The sequence below is a fragment of the Aptenodytes patagonicus genome, chromosome 1, assembly GCF_965638725.1.
Source record: "Aptenodytes patagonicus chromosome 1, bAptPat1.pri.cur, whole genome shotgun sequence".
NCBI classification, from domain to species: Eukaryota; Metazoa; Chordata; class Aves; order Sphenisciformes; family Spheniscidae; genus Aptenodytes; species Aptenodytes patagonicus.
Window position 1 is genome coordinate 125,729,665 of NC_134949.1, and position 22,835 is coordinate 125,752,499.

Genomic DNA, 22,835 nt, shown 5'->3' on the forward strand with positions numbered 1-22,835 from the left:
ATCTGTGTCACTTGATACTCAAATGTAGTTTATATCTGACACATTTTTTAAGATATTGTCAAAATTATTTTTTTCATTATAAGTCAATGGCTCCTTCTTTTTTTATGCAAAAGTTAGGTTTTTACATCAAATTAAAGAAAGAGATAAAACATCAGCCATAATAAATAAATAAACAAATAATTATAAAGAATCATAATGCAGGTCATATGACAGCATTCAATAATAAATAAAAGTGAATAAGCTTTCGAAACATAGGTCTTGTGCTGAAAAAGACTGTGCTGAAAAGATTCAAAGTGCAGAAGAGCCCCTGATATGTAAGAAGAAATATTGTAATTTAAGACTCTGTCCACTATTTTTGCTGTTCAGATAGCATTCTGCAAATCATAAACTCATATGAGAATAATAACAGGGAGCTGTGAAATAGATAGATAGGAGAATGAATGTGGGATGGAAAAGCATTTAAAACAAAGGAGGAAGTCATGGCAGAGATGTGAGGTTTGCAGAATGGCAACAGCGAGGAAGAGGAAGAAGCACCAGCGGGTGTGACAGGAAAATGATTTGACATGAGAATGCGGTCTTCTTTGAGCCTGAGGCTTTGTCCTGCTGGAACATGGTTACTTTGCAAATGAGATGTACCTTAAAGCTGGCATGACAAGACACAGAGAAAAGCGATGAGGGGAAAGGAAAAGGGAAAGGAAAAGAGAAAGGGAAAAACACGGTACTATAACAGCTAGCTTTTCTGAAGTGGAAATAGTCATGTGTACTGCACATACCTGCTAAATTAATTTACGTCCTACTATTGCTCTACAATGCTCTCTTGATTTAAGTTTATTTAATCTTTGTCAGTGAGATGTAGGCTCAACTCTTGATGACATTGCAAATATAAAAATAAGCAACAATAGATCACGCATGCACTTCCTCCACTAGAAGCCAACATTAAACCCATCAAACACACTGCATACAGCCCCAACCCTACAAATGAAACTAATATATTCACAGCAGCATCTATATTTTAAAATGTTACTCAGGAAAATTATTTGGCTTAACAAAACAGAAGCATGAAAATACAGGGAGTTATATACACTATAAGCACTAAATGCCCTTTAAGCTAAATATTCAAGAAAAATGATACTGTGTATATACACGCTGCATTTGAAATCAGTTTTACTCTAGATAAACCAGTAAACACCACTACTGAATTATGGGCATGGTTAGTGTTTAGTCATTACTCCTCTACCACATGGATTAAAGGAAAAAAAGAAATAACCTATCAGAACAATGTCCTATTTGCATTAAGACACAGTTTTGTGTAGCTAGCTTTGAGATTTAGAACCATTTCATAATTTGCATAGTTTACTATTTTAAGAAAACATTAGAAAAAAAAAAATTAAAAGAATCTTTTTTGTTTGTGTGGTGTGTTCTGATGAGAATTTCCGAGATAAATGTTCAAATTTAATTACCACGTCTACTTATTTCTCTCCCATCTTCCAGTTCCAGATTCATAGGGTAAAGGTCACAGCCTCTAAATGCCATCACATCCAGCTCCAACCTCTTAGTGCTCCACTGCTGTGCTTCTGAATACGATGCTCTGAGTGTGCCTTGCAAAGCGGTTCCACTTGAAGGAGCCAGCTGAGCAGCTGTGGGTCAAGCAGTGACTTGCAGCCTCGGATGGTCTCTGCCCGCTCTCCCGAATGAGCCTTAGAGTCGGCGCAGAGCCCAGGAGCGGCACAGCGGCAGAGCTAGGAGCAGGGCACTCAACCTCTTTGCAGCCGGAGGTGGAAAGGAAGACAACAGTGAACATCAGAGTTTTGAAGATGTTCCACCTGTCCTATCAAACTAGGAGGAGGAGTAATGTTTACTAAACTAAACCTGGTAGATGAGTAATGAGTAACTCCAAGATGAGTAATCCTGAAATTCTGGCTGTCAGGTGTCCTACGCTTACTGGCATGTATTTTCCTTAAAAGGTTATTGAGACATATTGTGTTCCAGAAGGGTATTCGTTCACATTTCACATGAAGGCAAGCCTAAATCTGAATAGTTATGTTTTAAATTCTCTTTAAGAAAACAACCTTCCAAATTATCAGTAAGAAAAATTCCCAGAATATTTTCTCCCAGATAAGAGCCTTTCAGGATTACCATTTATTATGTTCTAGCACAGTAGGGTTTGCAGTAGTGTGCCAAATACAATATACTGACATTTGTGGGCTTGCTTTAGGTTATTAGGAATGGATTATCTGTCTAGCTTGTATCAATCACTGCAACACCACCATCTCAACTGGAGGAGGAGAGCAGAGCAGACATTATTTTCAAGTCTTGTTTCAGAAGTGTTCAGAGACGTAGGAGCTGTAATCCTTGATCTGAAATGATCTCTGTCGCTCAGAAGTCTATTGACCACAGCTAGCCAAACCTGGACACGGAGTTCACTGCAATCTGAGAGTCATGTAAAACCTTCTCTGAATAAACTAGTAATTTAACAGGACACAAGAGGTATTAGGATTGAGAAAGGATGACACGCTGTTAAAATATATGTGGTTTGGCTGTGTTTAAGTATTACTAATGTGTTCAGTAAAGGGAGAAAATAAAACAGCAGCTAGAGTACATACCTTGTGAATCCTATCTCTTACAAGGCTTTCTAAGAAAAGTGGAGATGTGAAGGTATTCAGAAGATGAAATCATCACAACTTTGTTAAACTGGTCATTTTTCAGGAAAACCTCAATATTCTGTATCTGCTGTGAAAATTTCAATAGAAAGAAAACTTCTGAAAATAATCCTCACCCATGCTTCCTTTTGAATGTTGCTATTTAGGCAACATAAAGCTGAGAGCGACAACTATTCTGAAAAAAAAATAAATATGGTATTGTTGATACAAATGGAAAAGATACAGCAGAGCCTATGTGCACTTTCTAGCTAGCTGGAGAGAAATGTGTTTCACCTTCCTGCTAGAAACATTTCTGTGCAGCCAGCCTTGAAGAAAAGAAAAAGGGCTGCTATATTCTTTTTGTCCTTGCACCCAATTAGAAAAATATTTTTTTTAAAAAAGAGAAGCCCTTACCTCCCCTCTTTTCCTTAAATGAGAGCATTGCAAAGATTTGCATACAAAAGCACTTGAGTATTTGTACTGCAGTACATCTGGCAATTATCTTACAAGAGAAAGCATTCATTTTAGCCAATTGCCACAGGCTTGGCATTACTGAGAGAAGTAGAAAGCATTTGAATGTACAGAAGAAAAGGGATATTCCAGCTTTCTACCAGCTACCTTGAACATACTTCACGTTTAATTTCACCCTGTTGCCACAGGCACTGTGTTGTTATGACAGCTGATCTGCCATTGAATAGCTGTAAAGGAAAATCAACAAAGGATCGCTTCAGCGGTTTTCAGTGCAATTTATTGGAGCTTGTATCTTGTGGCTGCTGCCGCCTGTCGGGGTAATGACACATGATGGGTGATTAAAGTGCAAGTCCCTAAATCAAAGCTGTGCCAGTGGTCTGAAGAGGCAGAAAACAGCATTCAGACCCTGTTCATTTCTTGTAGTGGGAGGACCTCATTAGGAAAAAATGGGCTGTTTTACTAACAAGAGAAAGTACTTGTGTCTAAGAAGAATTTTCATGTTTCCAAGATTTACCGTAGCTTTCTTACAGCATCTTTTAGACTGTGCATTTAATGAAAATAAATAAGCAATTAAAACAGATAGATTGTTACAATCCATCACCACTGACTTGGAATTTAAACTGAGCTGTACTGTAGTTCATTCACATCCTCATATTTAACACAGTTTTTGCCTTTGTTTGCCAACAAATAGGTGGCGAGAGAGAGAGCTACCTGTCATGAGGGTAAGGGCAAAGGTAGGCAAGGGCAGCTCGCCAGCTCATGAAAAAGGACACTTTGGGATGCAAGAGTAGTTTCAGTTCACTGAAATTTTTTTCGGTTTTCTTTCCCTTTACCTTACTTTTTCATTCTGAGGAGATATGCAAGTAACCCGCTAGAGATTTTTACCAATTTTTGCCAAATTTGTCCATTGGACAAAAATGCACTCTACCTGAGATAACCACAAAATAAGTACAAAGAAGGAAATAAATGAAAAAACCCTTTGTTTAAAGATGACAGAATGTCAGGAGAACAGGAAAACAGAGTACACAATCAGACCCGGGGACTTTGTTTTGTTTTGCCACAGAAAACACTATTTACAGACCATGGGACTGTGAAAAATGGAGCAAGGACAGATTAAGAAATGTCAAAATAACTGGGCTCAGGTGAATTTGACATAGTGTGATTGCTGTTCTTCCTATAAGCATTTTTTGAAGGTGTTAGAGGTGGTGATTTTTATCTTACTTTACAACATAGGATGGATAATCTATCTTTGCAAATGCAGAACAGGCAATGCCACCCTTACTGACATCTTGTGAGATATATGCATTTTTAATGAGAAATTGGACATAAACAAAAGGATAGCATCTATGTATAAATGCTATTCTTTTCATACACAAGGAAAAGTAACAATTGGACAGATCTCAACATTCATATATTATCAATAAGGAATTATTTTCCTAAAAACTAAAATGAGCATTTAGAGGCACCCTGGTGAGCAGAGCACAGCAAGTTCTCCATCACAGCTTGCTGGCTTTACTGCAGGTGTTGCAGCAAAGCAAACTTGTTTGACTGGCCACATGGGAAGTGTGCCTTTACCCTGCCCAGATAAAGTTTCATGGAAGAAGTCAGGCATAGACTTCTATCCATTTTAATAAACAAATGCTGCAGTGCCTCAGCCATACAGCAGAACAACTTTTAGCTAGCAGTGGAGGAAATAGCTTCACTAGATTAGAATCCCTTTTCATAAGCATCTTTTGGGCTTGTTTGTGTTTATAACTACTATTATCTTTTATTTCTTTTGCAGTAGTAGCTAGTTATGTGATCAGGGCCTCTTTGTTCCATGAGTTGTCTGAAGATGGAGAGAAACAAACCTTGCCTGGAAGAGGTCACGGTCAACGTGGATGAGAGGCACTAAAGGAGGTAGAGGCAGCAGAGGCACAGGGTGGTGAATTACCACAGCCAAGACCTAGGGTAGCTACAGGAACAAGGCACTAGACTTACTTTTACACTGTGACCATGCTCCCTTTCCCAAATAGCCTCTTCTTCTGTTATTCCACCAGCTCTTGTCATAGATAACATTTTAGAAGTTTTTTTAAAAATGTTTAAGTGGTGAAACTTAACATTAAAAGTATTAGCTGGGATTAGTATGTTCCTGCTGGAAGGAGGTGTGGGTCTGACTGACAGCTTTAGGATTATGTATTAAACACATATAATGCAAATAGTTAAGAAGCATATTTGAGAGGAAAATGAATGAAGCAAATCTGTTTTCTTGGCAGATAGGATTTGCTAGAAAAGTTTTGGTGATCAGATTAAAACTTCTCAGTCTCCACACTGACATGAAAATAAGTGATGGATTTAGGAAGGGGCAGAGCTAACATAACTGCCTCCAACAGATTATTTACATAGGAACATACATACCTTAATGAAAGGTTGCTTTTCAGGAGGGAATTTTTTCACAATACTGTTCTATCATGTTATATATAGCCCCTAAAGTGGGATTAGGAAGTGTGATGTTTATTCAGATGAAGGCAGGCAGGCAGTCCATTTTAAGCAGACATCTCTTCCCTTGTGACTCCCAGGCAACCTTTAAATAATTTTAGTTCTTCCCTTCATGTAAAAGGCTCATTATCTTTTATAGAAATTCTTTAGAAGTCTTCTCATCCTAAGCACCAGAAGTCACTTCTCAAGGCAGCACTAGATTCCTTATTCCAGATCTCTCTCATAATTTTCTAATATTGTATGTCGTGGTGAATAAGGAATTTGAGAACTACTTATTCTTGGTTCAGAAGAAGAAAAAAAAAATCACTGATCATGATTTTTATGTCTATTTTGTGAAAAGAAAGGGAGAAGGATAATAGCTGCTAAGTGAAGATTCTCTGCTTTCACGACTGCCATTCTAGCCCTGTGGTTCCTGATGCATCGACTCTGGCAGCTCTTTCTTTTCACATTTCTGTTAGCATTCCTGAAGCCTCTTTCTTTTCCTCTTCTCTTTTTTCTTTGCACTCCCTCCTCATACAATCTCCCTTCAACCAAGAAGTTGGACCAGCTTCTCTGATGTGAAGGTGTCACGCAACAAACACTGAGGCACGAAATAAATGTGTATCTGGAATTACTACCATTTCCTTCTTAGCATTAAGAGTCTTGTTAAGCAAGCTATGTTGGTTTATAGCTTGAGCTGGCTTTTCACTAAGAAAAAGTCTGTCAATTTTAGAGGTAGCAAGTCATGGAAGTATACTAGGTCAATGTTTATTCTGTCCACTCCTGAACTACCAAAACAAAAATTTGTCTACCCTCTTTTGACATCAAAGGTCAATAGCTTTTCTGTTTATATACAGGTGACACTGGAAATTCTGGAAGAGGAAAGCATCCAGTCTCATTTAAGAGATTTGTCACAGGATCTATGAAAGGCAAAACTTTATCCAGCAATGTTACTAACAGAGTAGGTGGAAACTTTTAGCAAACATGGAGGAGAAGAATCACCTGTGCATAAGAGGGTTTTTTTTTAAGTTCGCAGTGATGTTATCAATGGTTAGCATCTGTATACATGAGGTATCTATGATACAAGGGACAGTTAAGAAGTGAAGGAGGAGGCTGTAAAGGGACTGTTGCCATGTCTTTCTTTCTGAGCAGCAGTCTAGTTTCACGATCAGTGACTAAATCCATCTAAGCCACTCTACTTTTTTATCAGGTGATTTCAGCTACTGCTCACAGACAACCCACATATAGAATGAAGGAAGGTGGGAAGTTGTCCTGGTTTCGGCTGGGATAGAGTTAATTTTCTTCCTAGTAGCTGGTACAGTGCTGTGTGTTGGATTTAGGAGGAGAACAATGTTGATAACACACCCATGTTTTAGTTGTTGCTGAGCAGTGCTTACACTAGTCAAGGACTTTCCAGCTTCCCATGCTCCGCCGACTGAGAAGGCTGGAGGTGCACAAGAAGCCGGGAGGGGGCACAGCCAGGACAGCTGACCCAAACTGGCCCCAGGGACATTCCATACCATGTGACGTCATGCTCAGTACATAAACTGGGGAAAAGCTGGCCAGGGGGGCCGCTGCTTGGGGCCTGGCTGGGCATCGGTTGGCAGGTGGTGAGCAATTGCATTGTGCATCACTTGCTTTGTATATTATTTTATTATTGTTATTATTACAATTTTATTTCAATTATTAAACTGTTCTTACCTCAACCCACGAGTTTTCTCTCTTTTACCCTTCCAATTCTCTCCCCAGTCCCACTGGGAGGGAGCGAGAAGCTGTGCGGTGCTCAGTTGCCAGCTGAGGTTAAACCATGACAGAAGCTAATTTGTCACAAGGAAGCCACAACAAGATTTATTGGTATTAATCTTTGTTTATGTTTTGGAAGGCTGTTTCTTACCAACTTTGTCACCCAGAAACAACTGCCTGGGCCAGGTCTCACCTTCTGCCTCTGAGTAAAGAAAGCATTTAGGGTGACCTTGTGGAGCAGGATCAAGTAATTAAGAACACTGTGAATTTCATGAAGGAAGCCCAAGGTTTTTATCTAGTAGTAGGGCTATACCTGAGGACTAGGGTCAAGAAACAGGCTTGTGGGGAGAGGGAAAAGGAGCCAGAATAACCACAGAGAAAAAGAAAATGGCGAATGACAAGGTAACAGTACCAGAGAGAATAAAGGCAGGTCCAGACGCTCACTTTGGAGTCACTCCACCTGACCACGTGCAAGTATGATATGTGCCATAACCACGCCACCAGAACAGGCGATCCAGCTATACCTGAAGTCCACCATGGCACACTTCCCCAAAGCAACTTGTCCTTAATGTGTGCTTGATCAAAGCTAAAGCTGTGCCTCTTCTATGCACATACCAACACGCTAACAGCGTTTGCTCTAACAGCCATGCTGGGAGCAGTACGTGTGTTAGCATGGATGTGTGAGGGTGTACAGATGTGCTTGCCTGCTATCTCAGAGCCGCAGGGGTTTTCATTAGATTCAAACAGCAACTGACTCTCCAGGGAAGCCCCTGCTCTTACTTGATAAGGGATGCTCTTTTATCACACATGAAACTGCATGTAGTGATCAGACAGGCAGTGTGCATAGCTGCCAACAAGAGGAAAGCTATTTTTCTGTAGCATATTACAGCAGTGCGTTGCTACTACAGTTGAAGCTTGGCCCCAAAATGACCAGTTACGGAAACCACAGAAGCTGGAACTTCTACTGATCCACAGAAAAAGTATTCAATTAATATACTTGCTTGAGAGGTTGAGATATCATGTTATTTTTCAGAAGATGAAGCCACTTTGGTAAATCAGAGCGGAGAGGACATCTGAGGTACTGGGGCTTGCAAATCTAACAAAGTTGACACTCTTCCTTTCAAAGAACTTAGTTATTCATTCTCTGACATTACAACAAACAAACAACACCTAAACATTTCCTTTCAGAAAAAAGAAATCTTTTTACTTTCAAGGGCAAACCTTTTTCAAGCTAATTGACATCTCAGAACTTCAAAGCACTTAGTCAATCTTCAAAAATCCTACAAATATGAAAGTGCATGGTTTGATGACCTCCTTCAATACTGGTCTAATAGGTCATCCAGGAACATTTGGCATGCTGAAGTGCCAATAGTCTCTTTTTTCTCTAGTGAAAAATTGTATTATCTCTACAGCTTTTTTTTTCATATTTCCCCTATATTCTCAGCTATGTTCATGTTTGAAGGTGTTATAGCTAACATACACCTAAAAACTGGATTGCTTTTGTCTCTTGTGCCTAGAAAGTACAGATAGATTGAGGTTTTGTACGTACTCCAGATTCAACAGAATTAGATGCATTTTCTGAAAGTTATCTGCCAGTGGCTAAGTCAAAATGACTACTTTGGCTGTATCTATATCTTATAGTACGTCAGAGCATCTTGTGGTATCTATTGTAATTGTACCTATAGTATCTATCTATGGTATCTTGAGAATTGAATAAGGGACTTTTTAATCCATATTTTCTTCAACTTCTGAGATTTGTAACAGTTGCTGTGGGTATTTCTCCTTTGTTATTGTTTTTTTGTCCTTGACCAAAGAATTTTCTTACTTCTCCTTCATTACTCAGCTGTAGCTCATAGACGTGACACAAATTTTTGAAATGAGATGTTAATCCTTTTCATCTTTAAGTCCCCTTTTCTCCCTCTACTAAACAATGTTTATTATTAACCATACTAACTTCCAGGTGCTACCACATGCAGCTGAACACCAACATCAAATTAAAACCAACAAAACCAACCTCTCCCCTCCCTCCCTCCCCACCTCCCCTCCCTCCAAACTAAGGATGCAGTAGACAAGCCTTTTTCACTCAGTGGTAATATCTGGATCACAGAGAAGTGTTTTAGTTCTTACTTTTAACAGTGAGGTACATGGACTTGCTGACGTCTGCTCCCACATCATTGCTGACCTTGCAGAGGTAGTATCCACTGTCTTCTTCCAGCACATGTTTAATCAGCAAGGAGCCATTTGTGAGAAGCTGGATACGACCATTCAATGCAATTGGCTGGAACTGAGGAACCCCAGCACCTAAAGCAGGACCCCCGTGGAAATAGGTTAGTTAGGAAGGAAAGCATCTCAGTTTTTTTTAAAATAAGGCAGAAACTATAGCTTCCTGATCTTAGATGCTCAATTCAATTAAAATACAAATGGCTTCTGACATCATCAGAACAAACGGAATGTTTTTTTGCCAAAACTGAATTAATTAAATGGAAAGAAGAAAGACCTTTGGAATGTAATAGTAGCAATAATTTGCCCATGTTAATGGTAAAGGGGCAAAAGGAGCATGAAGCAGGAGTGGAAGAACCAGAAAGGGGGAGAGAGAAAATGAAGGAGATTTTCAGACTGCTCATGGATAAAAAGGCACATTTGTTGTACATTTAGAGGCTGATAAATTATTGACAATTACAGCTAAACAGTTATACAAGTATGCATCCCTAATGCATACACCAAATGAATTTCTTATGACTAAGAAGGATGTCTGTTGTAGTAAACATGGCAGACTCAAGGGACCTCTAGGACCTTGTTTATGAAACTCTGGGTAACGTGGAAAACCACATCAGTGACTGTGTTGCTTGTTTCCTCCTACAGCTGACTGACTGATGACACATAAAATCTCTGTTCTGCCATGTTCGTAGTCAGTATTTATTCAGACTGTTAAAAAAAAATACAAAGAAAGAAAGAAACAAAAATCTCAGACCACTAATCAGGCATGAAGTGCCATGTTTAGTGGCACTGTAAAAATGGAATGTCCATAAAAAGACAGGAAGCCAAAGATTTCTGTATCAACTTTGGTTTTAAGAAAGAACTTACTTTTCCTTGAAAATAAGATACTGGGTGATTTAGAGAATAGGGACAGGATACTGTCATACTGTCAGCATGCCTGCTACAAGTTCAGGTCTCTCCAGCATTAGGGACTCTCTAAGTGTATATTAAGATATGGCTCTTGTAACAAAGGGGTTTACAACCTACTTTGGCAACAAGAGACAGGATTTTTCAGGGAAATCATAAGGTAGTCTTCTTCAATAGGATTCTCTTATACCACTTTCTGTACACAAAACTAATATCTGTCGGCATTAATTGCTATACGCAGTTGGTTGAGTCAGCCCAGGAGGAAATACAATGAATAAATACTACGGGGAACGGTTTAGTATAAAATAGCAAGCTATAACAACCTATGAATACAACATCTAGAATATTAAAAAAGACCAGACATGCATACTAAAAATCCTTCTAGTCCTAGAAGAGTTTGCTTTGGGGACTTACAGTTACACTGAAGGTCTGGTAGCCGATCCTGTGAACTTAGAAATGTTAAAGGGATAATGTTTTCACAAAAATCAGTTGCCATTGTTGATTTTTCAACTATTTTAGACACATGCATATCCCACTGCCTCCTTTATCTATTTTTTTTTCTTTAACAAGCCATTTTTCCTGTCATTTAGTTGGAAGGCACATTTATGCTTCACTAACTCTACCTGTCTGCAGTTGATTGCCCAAGTAGACAGATGCAAGCACTCACTTCTTATATTTCTTCACATGAAAAATTCTGGGAACAATTTGGTGTTCACAGAAGGGAAAGGGCTGATATTCCTGAGGATAGCTACAAATGGGCAAAATTTTGCATAACAGTTTGCAAAAGCTTCTTACTCTTCACACGCACTGTTACTGCTATTACAGCCAAAGTCCTTCCTGAGCAGTGACAGCAGCTTATCACACACAACTGCATGGATGAATCTGCAAGAGGACTACATGCTCATGAACCACAGAATCACAAACTGGTTAAGGTTGGAAGGGACCTCTGAAGGTCATGTGGTCCAACCCTTTGGCTCAAGCAGGGCCACCTAAAACTGGTTGCCCAGAACCATGTCCAGACGGTTTTTAATATCTCCAAGGATGAGACTCCACAGCCGCTCTAGGCAACTTGTGCCAGTGCTCAGTCACCCTCACAGTAAAAAACTGTTTCGTTATACTCAGATGGAGCCTCCAGTGTTTCAGTGTGTGCCCATTGCCTCTTTAAGTCTGAAGGACTTAAAACAACAGATTCTCACTGATTATGGGGTGTCTGTATTGATCACTGTCATTATTCTTTAGAGACAGCAAGTCCATTTCCATTACCTGTCTATCCCGATGTATAAAAAAATGAACCCTCTTTTTCCATTTTTCACTGACATGAAAAGACAATGACAGTAACTTGCCTGCAGGTGTACAGATGCCCTTTCTACTCTGTTGTGGTACCTGCAGATGAGCTATGATCTGACTGCTTTACTCCCGCTGGCCTCACCTCAGTAATTATTTCAGAATTTGGCACAAATCTTGCTCACAAACCAATTATATAATGTATCTCTTTAAAGGAAGATGTAGCATATATCCTATAGACCTGTATAGCACCTTAGTTAGACTAGGTATTGAAATTGCAGTCATCCATTAACAAAATACAGGCTTTTGTAAAAATATTGTCCTTCTCACCTAGAGTTATTTTGGCCAAAAAATGAAACTGTGGTTTGGTGGCTTTGCCTATATCACATATCTACTAAATCTTTCTTTTGACTTAAAAACTTCAGAGCTGTTAATGGAAAACCTTAAAAACAGTCACTTGATGGTAGAGTGTAACTAAAATCAAACCACTATCCCCTTCTCCTTTATTAAGATGGGCTGCTTATCAATTCACAGTTAATTACAACTCAGCTAGGTTGGCTTGGCCTCCTCTTTCAGCACGCAAACACAACAAAACAGAATTACTTCTTTGTGACCTGTATTCATAATTAAAAACTCATATACCATTGAGATTAATGGCATTTAGATTCTTGCCACAAACCAGAATTTATCAATAAAAGCAAAAAATAGTCTTTAATATGAACATTTCTCTTCCCCCACCCTTTTACTTCAAATATAACTTAGACTTAGATCCTAAGGAAACCAAAAATGACATGAAGCATTACATAAGGATTTCTTCTCAACAGCACCTAGTTTTGCTTTTTAAAGAGTTAACTCATGTAGATTGGATACAGAGTTTGGAGAGTTTGTTTTCTTGCTAAAACCAACCAGAAGACAATTGGCCAGAAGATGCAATCTAGCAGGCAACACAATTTAATTAAAATTTCCTGTGGTTACTGAGGGTCAAGTGGGGCCAGTTTTAATGCTCTGTTACATGAGAAGAAAATGTTAAAGCATTATGTAAAGCGCATACTGAATTACTGCTTATGCTAATGCTACCTGACCTTTCTTCTTTGCTGAAAAGATATGATTGGCCACGTTACCATGGATTTTGAAGGGGGGAAAAAATCAGCCAAATGCTGCCGCTGAACCTTGTTCTGAGGTCATTTCAACTAAAGCAATATCTCTTTTCTCTCAGCCATCCATTTCATCACTCACCTGCTGAGGCCATAGCTAACACAGGCACGCATTCACAGTTCCAGGATGTCTCTAAGGCAGACCAAAAGTCCATCTAGCTCAGCCTTGTGTCTATGAAAATGGCCAGCACTATGCACTTAGGGAAATGACAGAAGAACAGTATAAACATGGCTGATACTTCCCTTATTGCACCCTGCTGGCCTCTGACAATATGAAGATTAAACCAGTAACCTGCAGGTGAGTAAGGTGTTATTAAACCAGAATTAATCTGTCCCCAGTGATCACAGGAGTCCTACCTTTTGAGTACTTCCAGACAATGGTAGGAACAGGATAACCCTCTGCAGAGCAGTTGAGAATTACAGCTTTTCCATAGATCCCATCCTGGTCGCTGGGCTGAACCACAAACCTAGGGGGCACTGTGGGAGGAAGCAAAAGGAGCCATGAGAATTTGTGCAACTTATCAGGTAGCTCAAAATGGCAGACCAGTCACATAAGGAGGCATAACATTTCATAGCTGAAAGCAAAAATTAAAACCAGCTTTTGGACAATCCAGTGACACAGTAAAGTTGGTTTTACATGATTATTCACTTTCTGTGCACAATCTCAACGTATTTCTTGCCAGGCACAACAAAAGCACTGGTCTTGATAGAATACAAAAATAAGTTAATAAAAATCTCTCCATAGGAGAGGTTATAAAATAGAGTAACAGATAAATCAAAGTGTCATGGTCAGAAAAGAAATGCTTTCTAACAAAGGGAGAGGTTTGACAGGTGTCTAAGAACAACTGAAGTTTTCTGTGTTTGTTTTTTATAATAGTGAACTAGTAAACTTTAGAAAAAGAATTAAATTATGTAACATAAATAACCTTAAAAAATAACAGCTTTTAATATCAATCAAATCACTTCATATTAAAATGAGGGTGTTTGAACTACAAATTCTGATAGGACTTTTCTTTCCAAACAGCCATAGAAAGGTTCAACACAATTTGCTTGCACTAAGTTGAAGAGGAAAAGTCTTACCGGAATAGATGGATGTACATCAATGTATACATATTATTACACTTATTCTAAGGAAGCGTAAAACCACTGCAATGAGTCTTCCAGACATAGGCAAGTATGTATATATTTATATATAAATAAAATAAGAGATGCTTATCTCAAGGAAAAGCTCTACCTGTTCCAAATACAGATACACGGTGAAGAAAATAACTTGTGACAATGCTAGACCTACAGTTTACCATGAAGGCCCAATACTGAATGTCAGTGTCTCAATAGAACCTGCAGACTTGACAAAAGTTTGAAAGAAAAGCTGAAAACTGTGAAGAATGGTGAAAGAGCCACAAAAGTTATTGAAAATTAAAGGTGCTTAATGGTAGTATTAAAGTCAAAGTCACAGATTTTCATTGACCGACCGTTCTTTGGTTCAGAGCATACAGAAGTAAGTACCTGAGAAAAAAAGTAAATTATTTGTGCCCTTATCCCACATGTTATTCTTTTTGTCATTTCTTACAATGCTACAGAGAAAATGTAGTAAGGTGATTGAGCCTGTGACAGATTTTTTTCCCTTTCAAATTGAGTACAGCAACACAATGAGATCTAATGCAGTAAAGGAGAAATCCTAACAGTTGCTTGCTTTCCTCACCCCACCGCAGCGTATGCACATGGGGACACACACACAACCTCATGGGTTCACAGCTCCGCGGGTCCAGCCACTGCTGAGTTTGTCTGAAGGTTGGGGGAGGCAGAACAGAGGGCCCAGCCATCCCTCCTCGCTCTGACCCGACCCATCTTCCCAACCCCCGTCAGGCCCCACCACCTGCCTCTCCAAAAGTGCCAGAAATTAAGGAAGAAAGTATGGGAGAGGGCTGTAGCACGAGGAAATGTAAGGCAGCACAGAAAAGGATCATCAGTACAGTGACTATTTGCCCTGGGACCTGAAACAGCTCATAATGGCCATGAATACAGTACTACTTACATATCAGAAAAACTGAACCACAGAAGCACAGCAGAAGCACCAGTGATATAATATACCACTTTAAAGTTTTTTCAGTACATACACTCTCATAGTTTATGCAAATAGCACTTCCCATTATACCAGAGAGTCCCAAGTTTTCCTTAATGAGAAGCTTGAGCTGCCAGTGTTGGTATGGACAGGACTGCTAAATGTTGGAGGTATCTAGAGATACTCTCTGCAGGTGCAGAGAACCCACCTCACAGCAGCTTGAGCCTTTCTCCCTGTGCCTCCATAATCCGGACTCCTCTCCAGGTTTCTCTTTCCACCTTCATAGCTACAACTGTTTTTTAAAAGATGAGAACAATCTTCTGGAGAGCAAACAATCCCTTTAACTGGACCTCTTGCTCATTGAATACTATAGCTATAATGGAAAGGTGTTTATTGCCTAAATATGTACAAAGAAGCTCCACTTCTGTTTGGAACATGGCTAGAAGAAAGAGAAGGAACTAACAGCAATAGAGGCAAGAGGCATCTTTGTACTAGGAAATGTATTTACTGCTGTCAGACATTTCAGCTTTCCAAATTGCTGCCACACTGACAAACATAAATCATATGTTATGTTAATTCATGATAGGTAAGCATCAAACACGAAATCCTGGCAACAGCAGCCCTGGGCAATCACCCACCCTGTTCTAATTATCTACTCACAGAAGACATTTGCTTCAGTAGCTCTTTTCTCACTGTTCTGTGTTCATTTTATCACCAAACACAAAAGGATTCCCAAGTACTTATTTTCCAAAACAGGCGAAAAGTACAATTAGTTGCACAAATAGGTTTGATTTTATACAACTCGGCACGGTGGCATCAGCTTGTTTCACCTCGGTAACTGTAGGTACATTTGTATTCACAGCTTCTGAAAAATCAATTACAAGCTGCTTATCCATAAAGAGGGTAGACCAAAAAAAAAATCCAAAACAAAACCACCTCAGTTGTATCAGTCTTACAAGCGAATGATTACAAATGGTGCAATGGAGTGACTGATAATTACTGGCCTCCTCTACCACTGAGAAGTGTGAAGAGTATAATGTCTTTTAAAATCTCTCTTACAATGCAAAATTTTTGTAACTTCTTTGTTTTATTTCCCTTCTCTTTGAAAAACATTTTGTTTATATTCCTTACTTGCTGTGGATGACACTGGCAAGAAGTGCTAATTTTTCAGGAAATAATTTATTATATTAAATGGGTAGGCATATGCAGAAAGTTCTGGAAAAGTTAAGCAAGATTGTCTAGTATGGAATAAAGGCAATCAGCCTTTAAAATACTATGTTGTAAATGTTTGAGCATTTCTGTGGAAATGTATCCTTCCACATCTTTAATGAACTCATGTAGATATTCTTGATGTGTTGTGCCTTTAACGCTGACAATCTCTGAACAGGGCTTTTTATCATATTGATTTCACTGTATTTTGGGTATATATATAAAACATAAGTTTTTGCTCAGATATTCTTGGCATTCTCATTTTTAATCATTACTTTTAATACAGAATGATACCAGAATGGTAACTATGGAAATTAAATTTTGCCATATAAGCTCCAGAAACAGGTGTATGATTAGCAATCGTACGGTTTCCTTGTACTGCTCCATAAAAAAAGCATGTTTCAACCTTACTTGGCAAAAACTCTGCCCACACCCAGTAATAGAAACAATTCAGTAAAGCTTTGGCCTTCTTTTAGGACTACTTATAAAAATGCCAACTGCTGCTCTGATTTTGAAGAGATGAACCCTTGACACTTAGTCTTAAGATTGCTAACAGAAATCAGAAAAGATGCTACAGCAAAACAAAATTACTCATTCAATGACCTTTCAATTGTTTCTGTATTGCTGTCTAGGTAAAACCACAGGATTTTTCCTCTTATAGAAATTATTAAAAAGTAAACAGAAGAGACCTTTACATTTTTCTTCCTCATTGATAGTTTGCTTCTCAATTTTATTTCAAATGAGTAACTTGTTCAGTGCTATGTACTACCATATTTTGGAAGACAATACAGTTAACTACTTGATCTAGATTTTGATACTTAGCTTTAGATTATAAAACTATATTCACTTTTTCATTATCTTTCAGGAAATCATTAGCCCTTAAAGAAAATTTGCTTAGTAAGAATTTAACCAAGTTAATTTGTCTGATATGCTTAAGTAGAGTTAATGGAGAAAGAAAGCAGTTAGTTCTCCTCCTCTCTCTCTAGTTGTAAAGGTGTGGGCCTCCTCTGCCCCTTTAGAAGTGAAACACTGAAATAGCTCACGAATATGACTTAACAGTTCTACTTTTATTATCACCCTTGTTTCAGCAGCACAGTCCCTTGAGCCCGTAAAGGAGGACATTTAAAATCGCTTTAACGGTGAGTTTCTGTTAGGCGCTCTCATTTAATGCAGCCCACGGATCTGTGATGAGAAATGAGCTATTGAATTGTTTAGTGTAAGAGCAATAAGTTGACAGATGCAAACTGTTTAATGGCTGAACTCAAAGGACCTAAAAAAGGTGTTTTCAGTCAATATTATGACTAGCAGTCTCAGGCTCTCACAAAGGGAAAACAAAGGATGAGAGCAATCAGAATAGGATGTTGAAGATAACATGAATGTCATAGTGCCATTTTAAGAGAAGGAAAATGCTTTTATTATCTCCTTGTGTGAAACAGTCCTGATAAGATGATGAAATATGAGTTGGTACTCTAAGAAGATACTGCTTATCAGTGTCATTGCTGCTCGCAATGATGGACTTCACAAGCTACTAACTAAAATAAATTTATGAATGCATGTTAACATTCCCTGATTTAATTTTGCGTTATGTAAATCCAAAAATCCTTTCTGACTGTACTTTATGCCAGGGACCAGATGACAAACTCGCACACTCCTTCCTGGACTTCAAATCTATGCAAGTGCTCCTGGCTCCCAAGTACAGCAATTAGTACATCACATTGGAGAGCAATTCTGAAGGCTCCTGACATGAGCTCCTCCGGTGGGCTACTGGAGTGAGTTAAGAAATAATCTATGACATTGGCCCAGAATACAATGTTTCATTTTCACATGGAATATTTGTACTTTACATTTAGATCATACTGTCAAAATGATGGAAGAAATTTAATCAGCCAAAGCAACCATTGATGTATTAATGAATGAGATCATTAAACACTGTACTTTAGCAAAGATGAACAGTTTTTAAATTTGGTCATTGGACCTAAGGGGTCGATTTAGCTGGTTTAGTGAAACCATTTGCTATGCAGTTCAAGAAAAAAGATGTACTTTTGCAAAATGACACAGTGCCTGGTGGTTTGTGTTGATCAGGTTTGTCTAATGAGAACATTACATAGGAAGTGAGTCATTCAAGAATAATCTTCGATACCAGCAAAGATAGTAAATGAGTTTTGACACCAGCTGCGACCATAAATCTTCTCCCCCTGCTTTTCAATCACAAACTGCATTTGCTGCATCACACCAGCACTACCACCAAACCTCAGAAAGCAGACAGATACTCACTTCCTATCTGGAAGATTCAAGGCTCCGGGACTCCTCATTGGGTGCCTAACTATCTAATGATATTCAACATTCCTGGCAAGCACAAAATGAAAACACATTTACACTTAATGCACTAAATGCATTAAGGGGGGTTATTAGGTATTTAAAGACCTTATCTCAATTTTAACTTAGGATGTGTTCACTAACAGGAATTTTAAAATCATGATTTATGCCCCCACTACTATCTTTGAATTCTCTTTTCTGGCAGTATCTGAAAAATTTTGAACTCATAATACATTTATGAGCTTTTTCTTTTTGGTTACCAATTAAAATCTTTTTCACTGCTTTTTATGTCATAATTCCTTCATTCCCATTTTAGGAAACCCTACAGAAATGAATAACACATGATAAAAGTGTATATAGATTTTTAATCACTCTTTAGAAGACAGCCCTAATGGGTAAAGCCTTAATTAATTCTGTATGATGATATAAGTAGTTGACAGAGAAGATATTTTCCTAATTTCTATGGATGGCTTTCATGACAGGATCCTATTCTTTCAGTTTTCTTAATAGCATGCATAGCAAACCAAGAGCGCGACAAGAAATAAAATAATCAAAATAATGCTTTATTAGTTTTTGAGAAACCCCTCTGGCTTGCAAATTTTTGACGTATTTCCAGAGGAACTGCAGGCCAGGATCTGGCGGAGCACAAGATTTTGAGAAGGAAAGCCCTGTTTTCACTCACTTGGACTGCCTACCTGCAGTCCCTAGATGCAGTGAGGACGGTAGGCTTCTCCCAGTGGCTAATTAATGAGCTTTTAAAAGATATTCCATAGACATTAGAACTAATCAAGCTGGCTTTTCTGTGGATTTGTATCTCGTGGTTGAGTACAGACTCCAGTTGGAACATTGCTTGTGTTTGCGGGAGGGCTCGCCTGAGTAGATCCTCTGGTGTCTAGTGTTACACTAATTAAAGGTGTTTCTAATCAATCACCTCTTTTTGTTAAGTTTTTAGGCTTTCAGCTCCACTGGAGGCATTTTCCCCTCTTCCGATTTGTCTGAAATGGGTTAATAAATTGTGGAGAGAAGTACTGACAGATCTATGTCCAGAGCGTGTGGCTCTGTCTCATTTCCAGGTCCTCATGAAGAAACCCATGGGAGAGAGAACTGAGATTGACCTAAGATCTTCTGACCCAGGGCTGCACAGCTGCTCAAAAGCTTTCTCTTCTCACTTTCTTTCTTTCAGCAGGTGCCTTCCATCTCCTATGTGATACTCTGCAAAGAAGCTCGGTGGAAGCCGGTCATCTTCCTCTGATATTTAAGGCAGGGAAAATCCAGCCTTGCTGGCTAGGTATTTTTAGGACTCCTTAATGCCACTTGGTTGCTTTCATAGAGCACAAAATAATGGGAACAGCAGTGAAGATTTACCATAAGGTGCCCACAGATTTTAAGAGACCAGTGCTTGTTTTTCTTTTGCTATTTAATACTCCTGGCAAAATGACAGTACAGCTTTGATATGAAAAATAATATTTGTAGGAAGAATATGGGAAATTTATTTAGCAGACTTAAAACTTAACAGAAAAATATGAATGCTAAAAAAACAGCAGATACATGTGATCTGACAGAGAAAATATTGAGGAAAAAAATCTCAAGTTATAAAGCCGAAGAATTTATGTGGCTGTATGGATTCTGCAGAAGTTTGTGTACTCACTAGTAGTTCAAATGTAGCAACAAGCAGTTGGCCTGTGTTTCTTTATTCATCTTAGGAATGGATTGGATTTAAATTCTACTTCTAAGTCTACCCATGTACTGTAAAATGATATGGACTCCCACTTATTTTGGAAACATAATAGCCTTCATTGTTTTTAAGTCTACTTTTAAAACGAATACAATGACAGTATAGATAAGGAAAAAGGAACTTTGTGGGGAACAGTCATATTTCCCTTTACTTTCCTCTCCCATTCACTGTCTACTCTTATATCAAAACACACACTTCACATAAATAAGATATTCCCAGAACATATCCCCTGACATTTAGGAAAGCCAACATTTAAGTTTAAAGCACACTGTGGAGAAACCATCACACAATGTGGATTAGAAACAAGAGGAGTTTAAGCACTGTTTCTTCTCCCTTTATTTGGAGAAAAACTGCTTAGTTGATTTAGAAAGTATTATGTTTCAGTTATATGGCACCTATGAACAAAAAGATGAGGAGGGATCAGAAAGCCTGAAAAAGAAACAGACAGCAGGAAAGCAAGTCTTTATTTAAATGTGTATAGGTCAGGTTGGACGCAGATGAGTAGTGACCAACAGTGACCCTCTGATGGCTGTCTGTCTTCTGACCTATGTGGAATGAGACAGTTGAAGCAGTTCAATATGAGGGAAAGAGGTCAGTCCAGGGTTTTTGCAGAAAATTCAGGTCAAACATCATATTATATTTTCCCCTTTCCCTCTGAGTGAGAACTATTATCCCAGATACATATGCAAAACTGATTAAGACATTACCATTTAAATTAATACAGAGAGAGAAGAGAGGAGAGGAGAGAGGCTTAAAGGAGGCTGCTGCAGAGCACTAGCTGGGCAGAAAGGTAAGCAAGTATCCCTCATAACCTCCTAAAAAGTTGCAGGATTAGGACTCCGGAGGTTCCAAGCCTCTGAGTAAAACACAGTGAAAAGCTACCCTCTATCAAGCCCATGGATTTATAAGGATGCCAACAGCTGCCATCTCACCAGTCAGGCAAAGCCCTCATTAGGAGGTGCAATTAGAGCAGCAGCACACAAGGGGAAAATGGAGGTGTTTGTGTCAGTGGCATGAAAGGGGTAAGAGAGCAGATTCCCCAGAACTCCTCCCCGGACAAGGAGGGAAAATGAATTAATGCCAAACAAGGCGGAAAGAGGCAGTCGTGTCCAGGGAACAGAGGTCAGGCCACCCAGGGGCTTGCCAGAAGAGGAATTGCCCACCAACGGTAGGAGGCAGGGACACTGCAGTCCAGGCAAGGCAGGGAGAGCAGGGACGCCATTAGGGGAAGGCAGGGCTTGCCCGGATCAGTGGGGCGCAGAGCAGAAATCCCTACACGTGGGTTCACTTGAGCTGTTATAGCCTCATGGATCTCAGTGCAGAAAAAAGGATAGAGACAGTGTTTGCAGACAGCCAGTTTTCAGTGGTACAACCTATGTCAACTTTTTTTTTTTTCTTTTTTTCTGGAGATCATCCTACCATCCCTGTTTTGATGAAATGCCTATAGGAACCTGTACAGAGTTGCTAAAGTGATTCATTCCCATCATTTCAAGCACTGAGTATAACTGCAAATCAGGTACGATCTCAGCTGTTATTAGTTGCAGCATTTCTGCGTAGGGCAGACATAGCCAGTGGACTGTCTGTTGTGATGGGAGGTTGTCAACTTTCCCTTCTCCAAGAAAAGAGAAGGTGAGGAAGATCTTTTACTATTGGAATGATGGATAGGGTTAAAAGCTAACAGAACAGCTTAGGAAAAGAATAATTAAATGCATGTAGTTAATTAAACCACTTAATTTAAGAATTACTGAATAGATGGGGAAAGTAATAGACATCCGTGCTGAATAATACAAGATTAAAAGCAGTGATTTTTTAAAAAATCTTTAAAGTAATATTCGTAAGAAAACTAGTGAAAAGCAATGGACCTATTTGCTGTTGACTTTTGGTAATACTAGCATTAAAAAAATAAGCATACACATGCTATAAGTGGAAAACTAGGGAATAATCCATTAAGGGTAATCCTAGGACAGTGGGAAGATTTGACTTAAAAAGGAGAGCTGTTCCGAAAGTTTTGCTTCAAATGAGTTTTTGAGGGAGAAAAAAAGCCTGAGTGGTTTTAGGATTTGTCTTGGTAAACTTACAGAAGGGGATATAAGATGTAGTGATCTGCAACAGGCAGAAATAACCAGGATCACTTGCAGTATTACAGTATGTGCCCTCTTTCACCGAGGAGTCTAATGGCTTGATAGCAAGAGGGAGATGGTGGAGAGGGAAGAGTTAAACTGTCTTATTCTTAAAAAATGAAAATTTAAAACACTTTGAAAAACTTTCAGAAAGAAAAGGAAGCAATTTAGTTTTGTTGAAGTTTTGCACAGCGAGTTTGAAAATGTATCACAAGGCATAATCTCTAGGGAATTTGACTAAGGTGTGGCTTGAAAGGTAAAAGATACTGAAGGCAAGGTATCTCTCTAAAAAGTCTTTTCCACGTAAAATGTTTCCTTACTGAAACTATATTCACCTCTATTTCAAGGCAAAATATTCTGAAGTCAGCATGAGCAAATGAATCATGATAACTGTGTAATAAACACAAACCAGAAAAAGAACAACAACATGGTAACAGGGGAGAGTCTTTTCCCCGTGAAGTCAACATCAATGCTTTGCTTTTTTACTGACATAATGCTATATGAGAGGCTGATCTAAATAAA

General features: G+C 38.8%; 1 protein-coding gene across 2 annotated transcripts in view; it reads right to left on the minus strand.

Moving 5' to 3' along the window:
* The window catches only part of DSCAM (DS cell adhesion molecule), a 411,800-nt gene that overhangs the window by 150,774 nt on the left and 238,191 nt on the right, over positions 1–22,835 (minus strand). For both annotated transcript variants that reach the window (XM_076354240.1, XM_076354249.1), the window contains 2 exons: positions 13,229–13,348; positions 9,438–9,611 (listed from right to left, as the gene is read on the minus strand). In XM_076354240.1, coding sequence (XP_076210355.1) covers positions 9,438–9,611; positions 13,229–13,348 — 294 coding nt within the window. The remainder of the gene's footprint in view (positions 1–9,437; positions 9,612–13,228; positions 13,349–22,835) is intronic.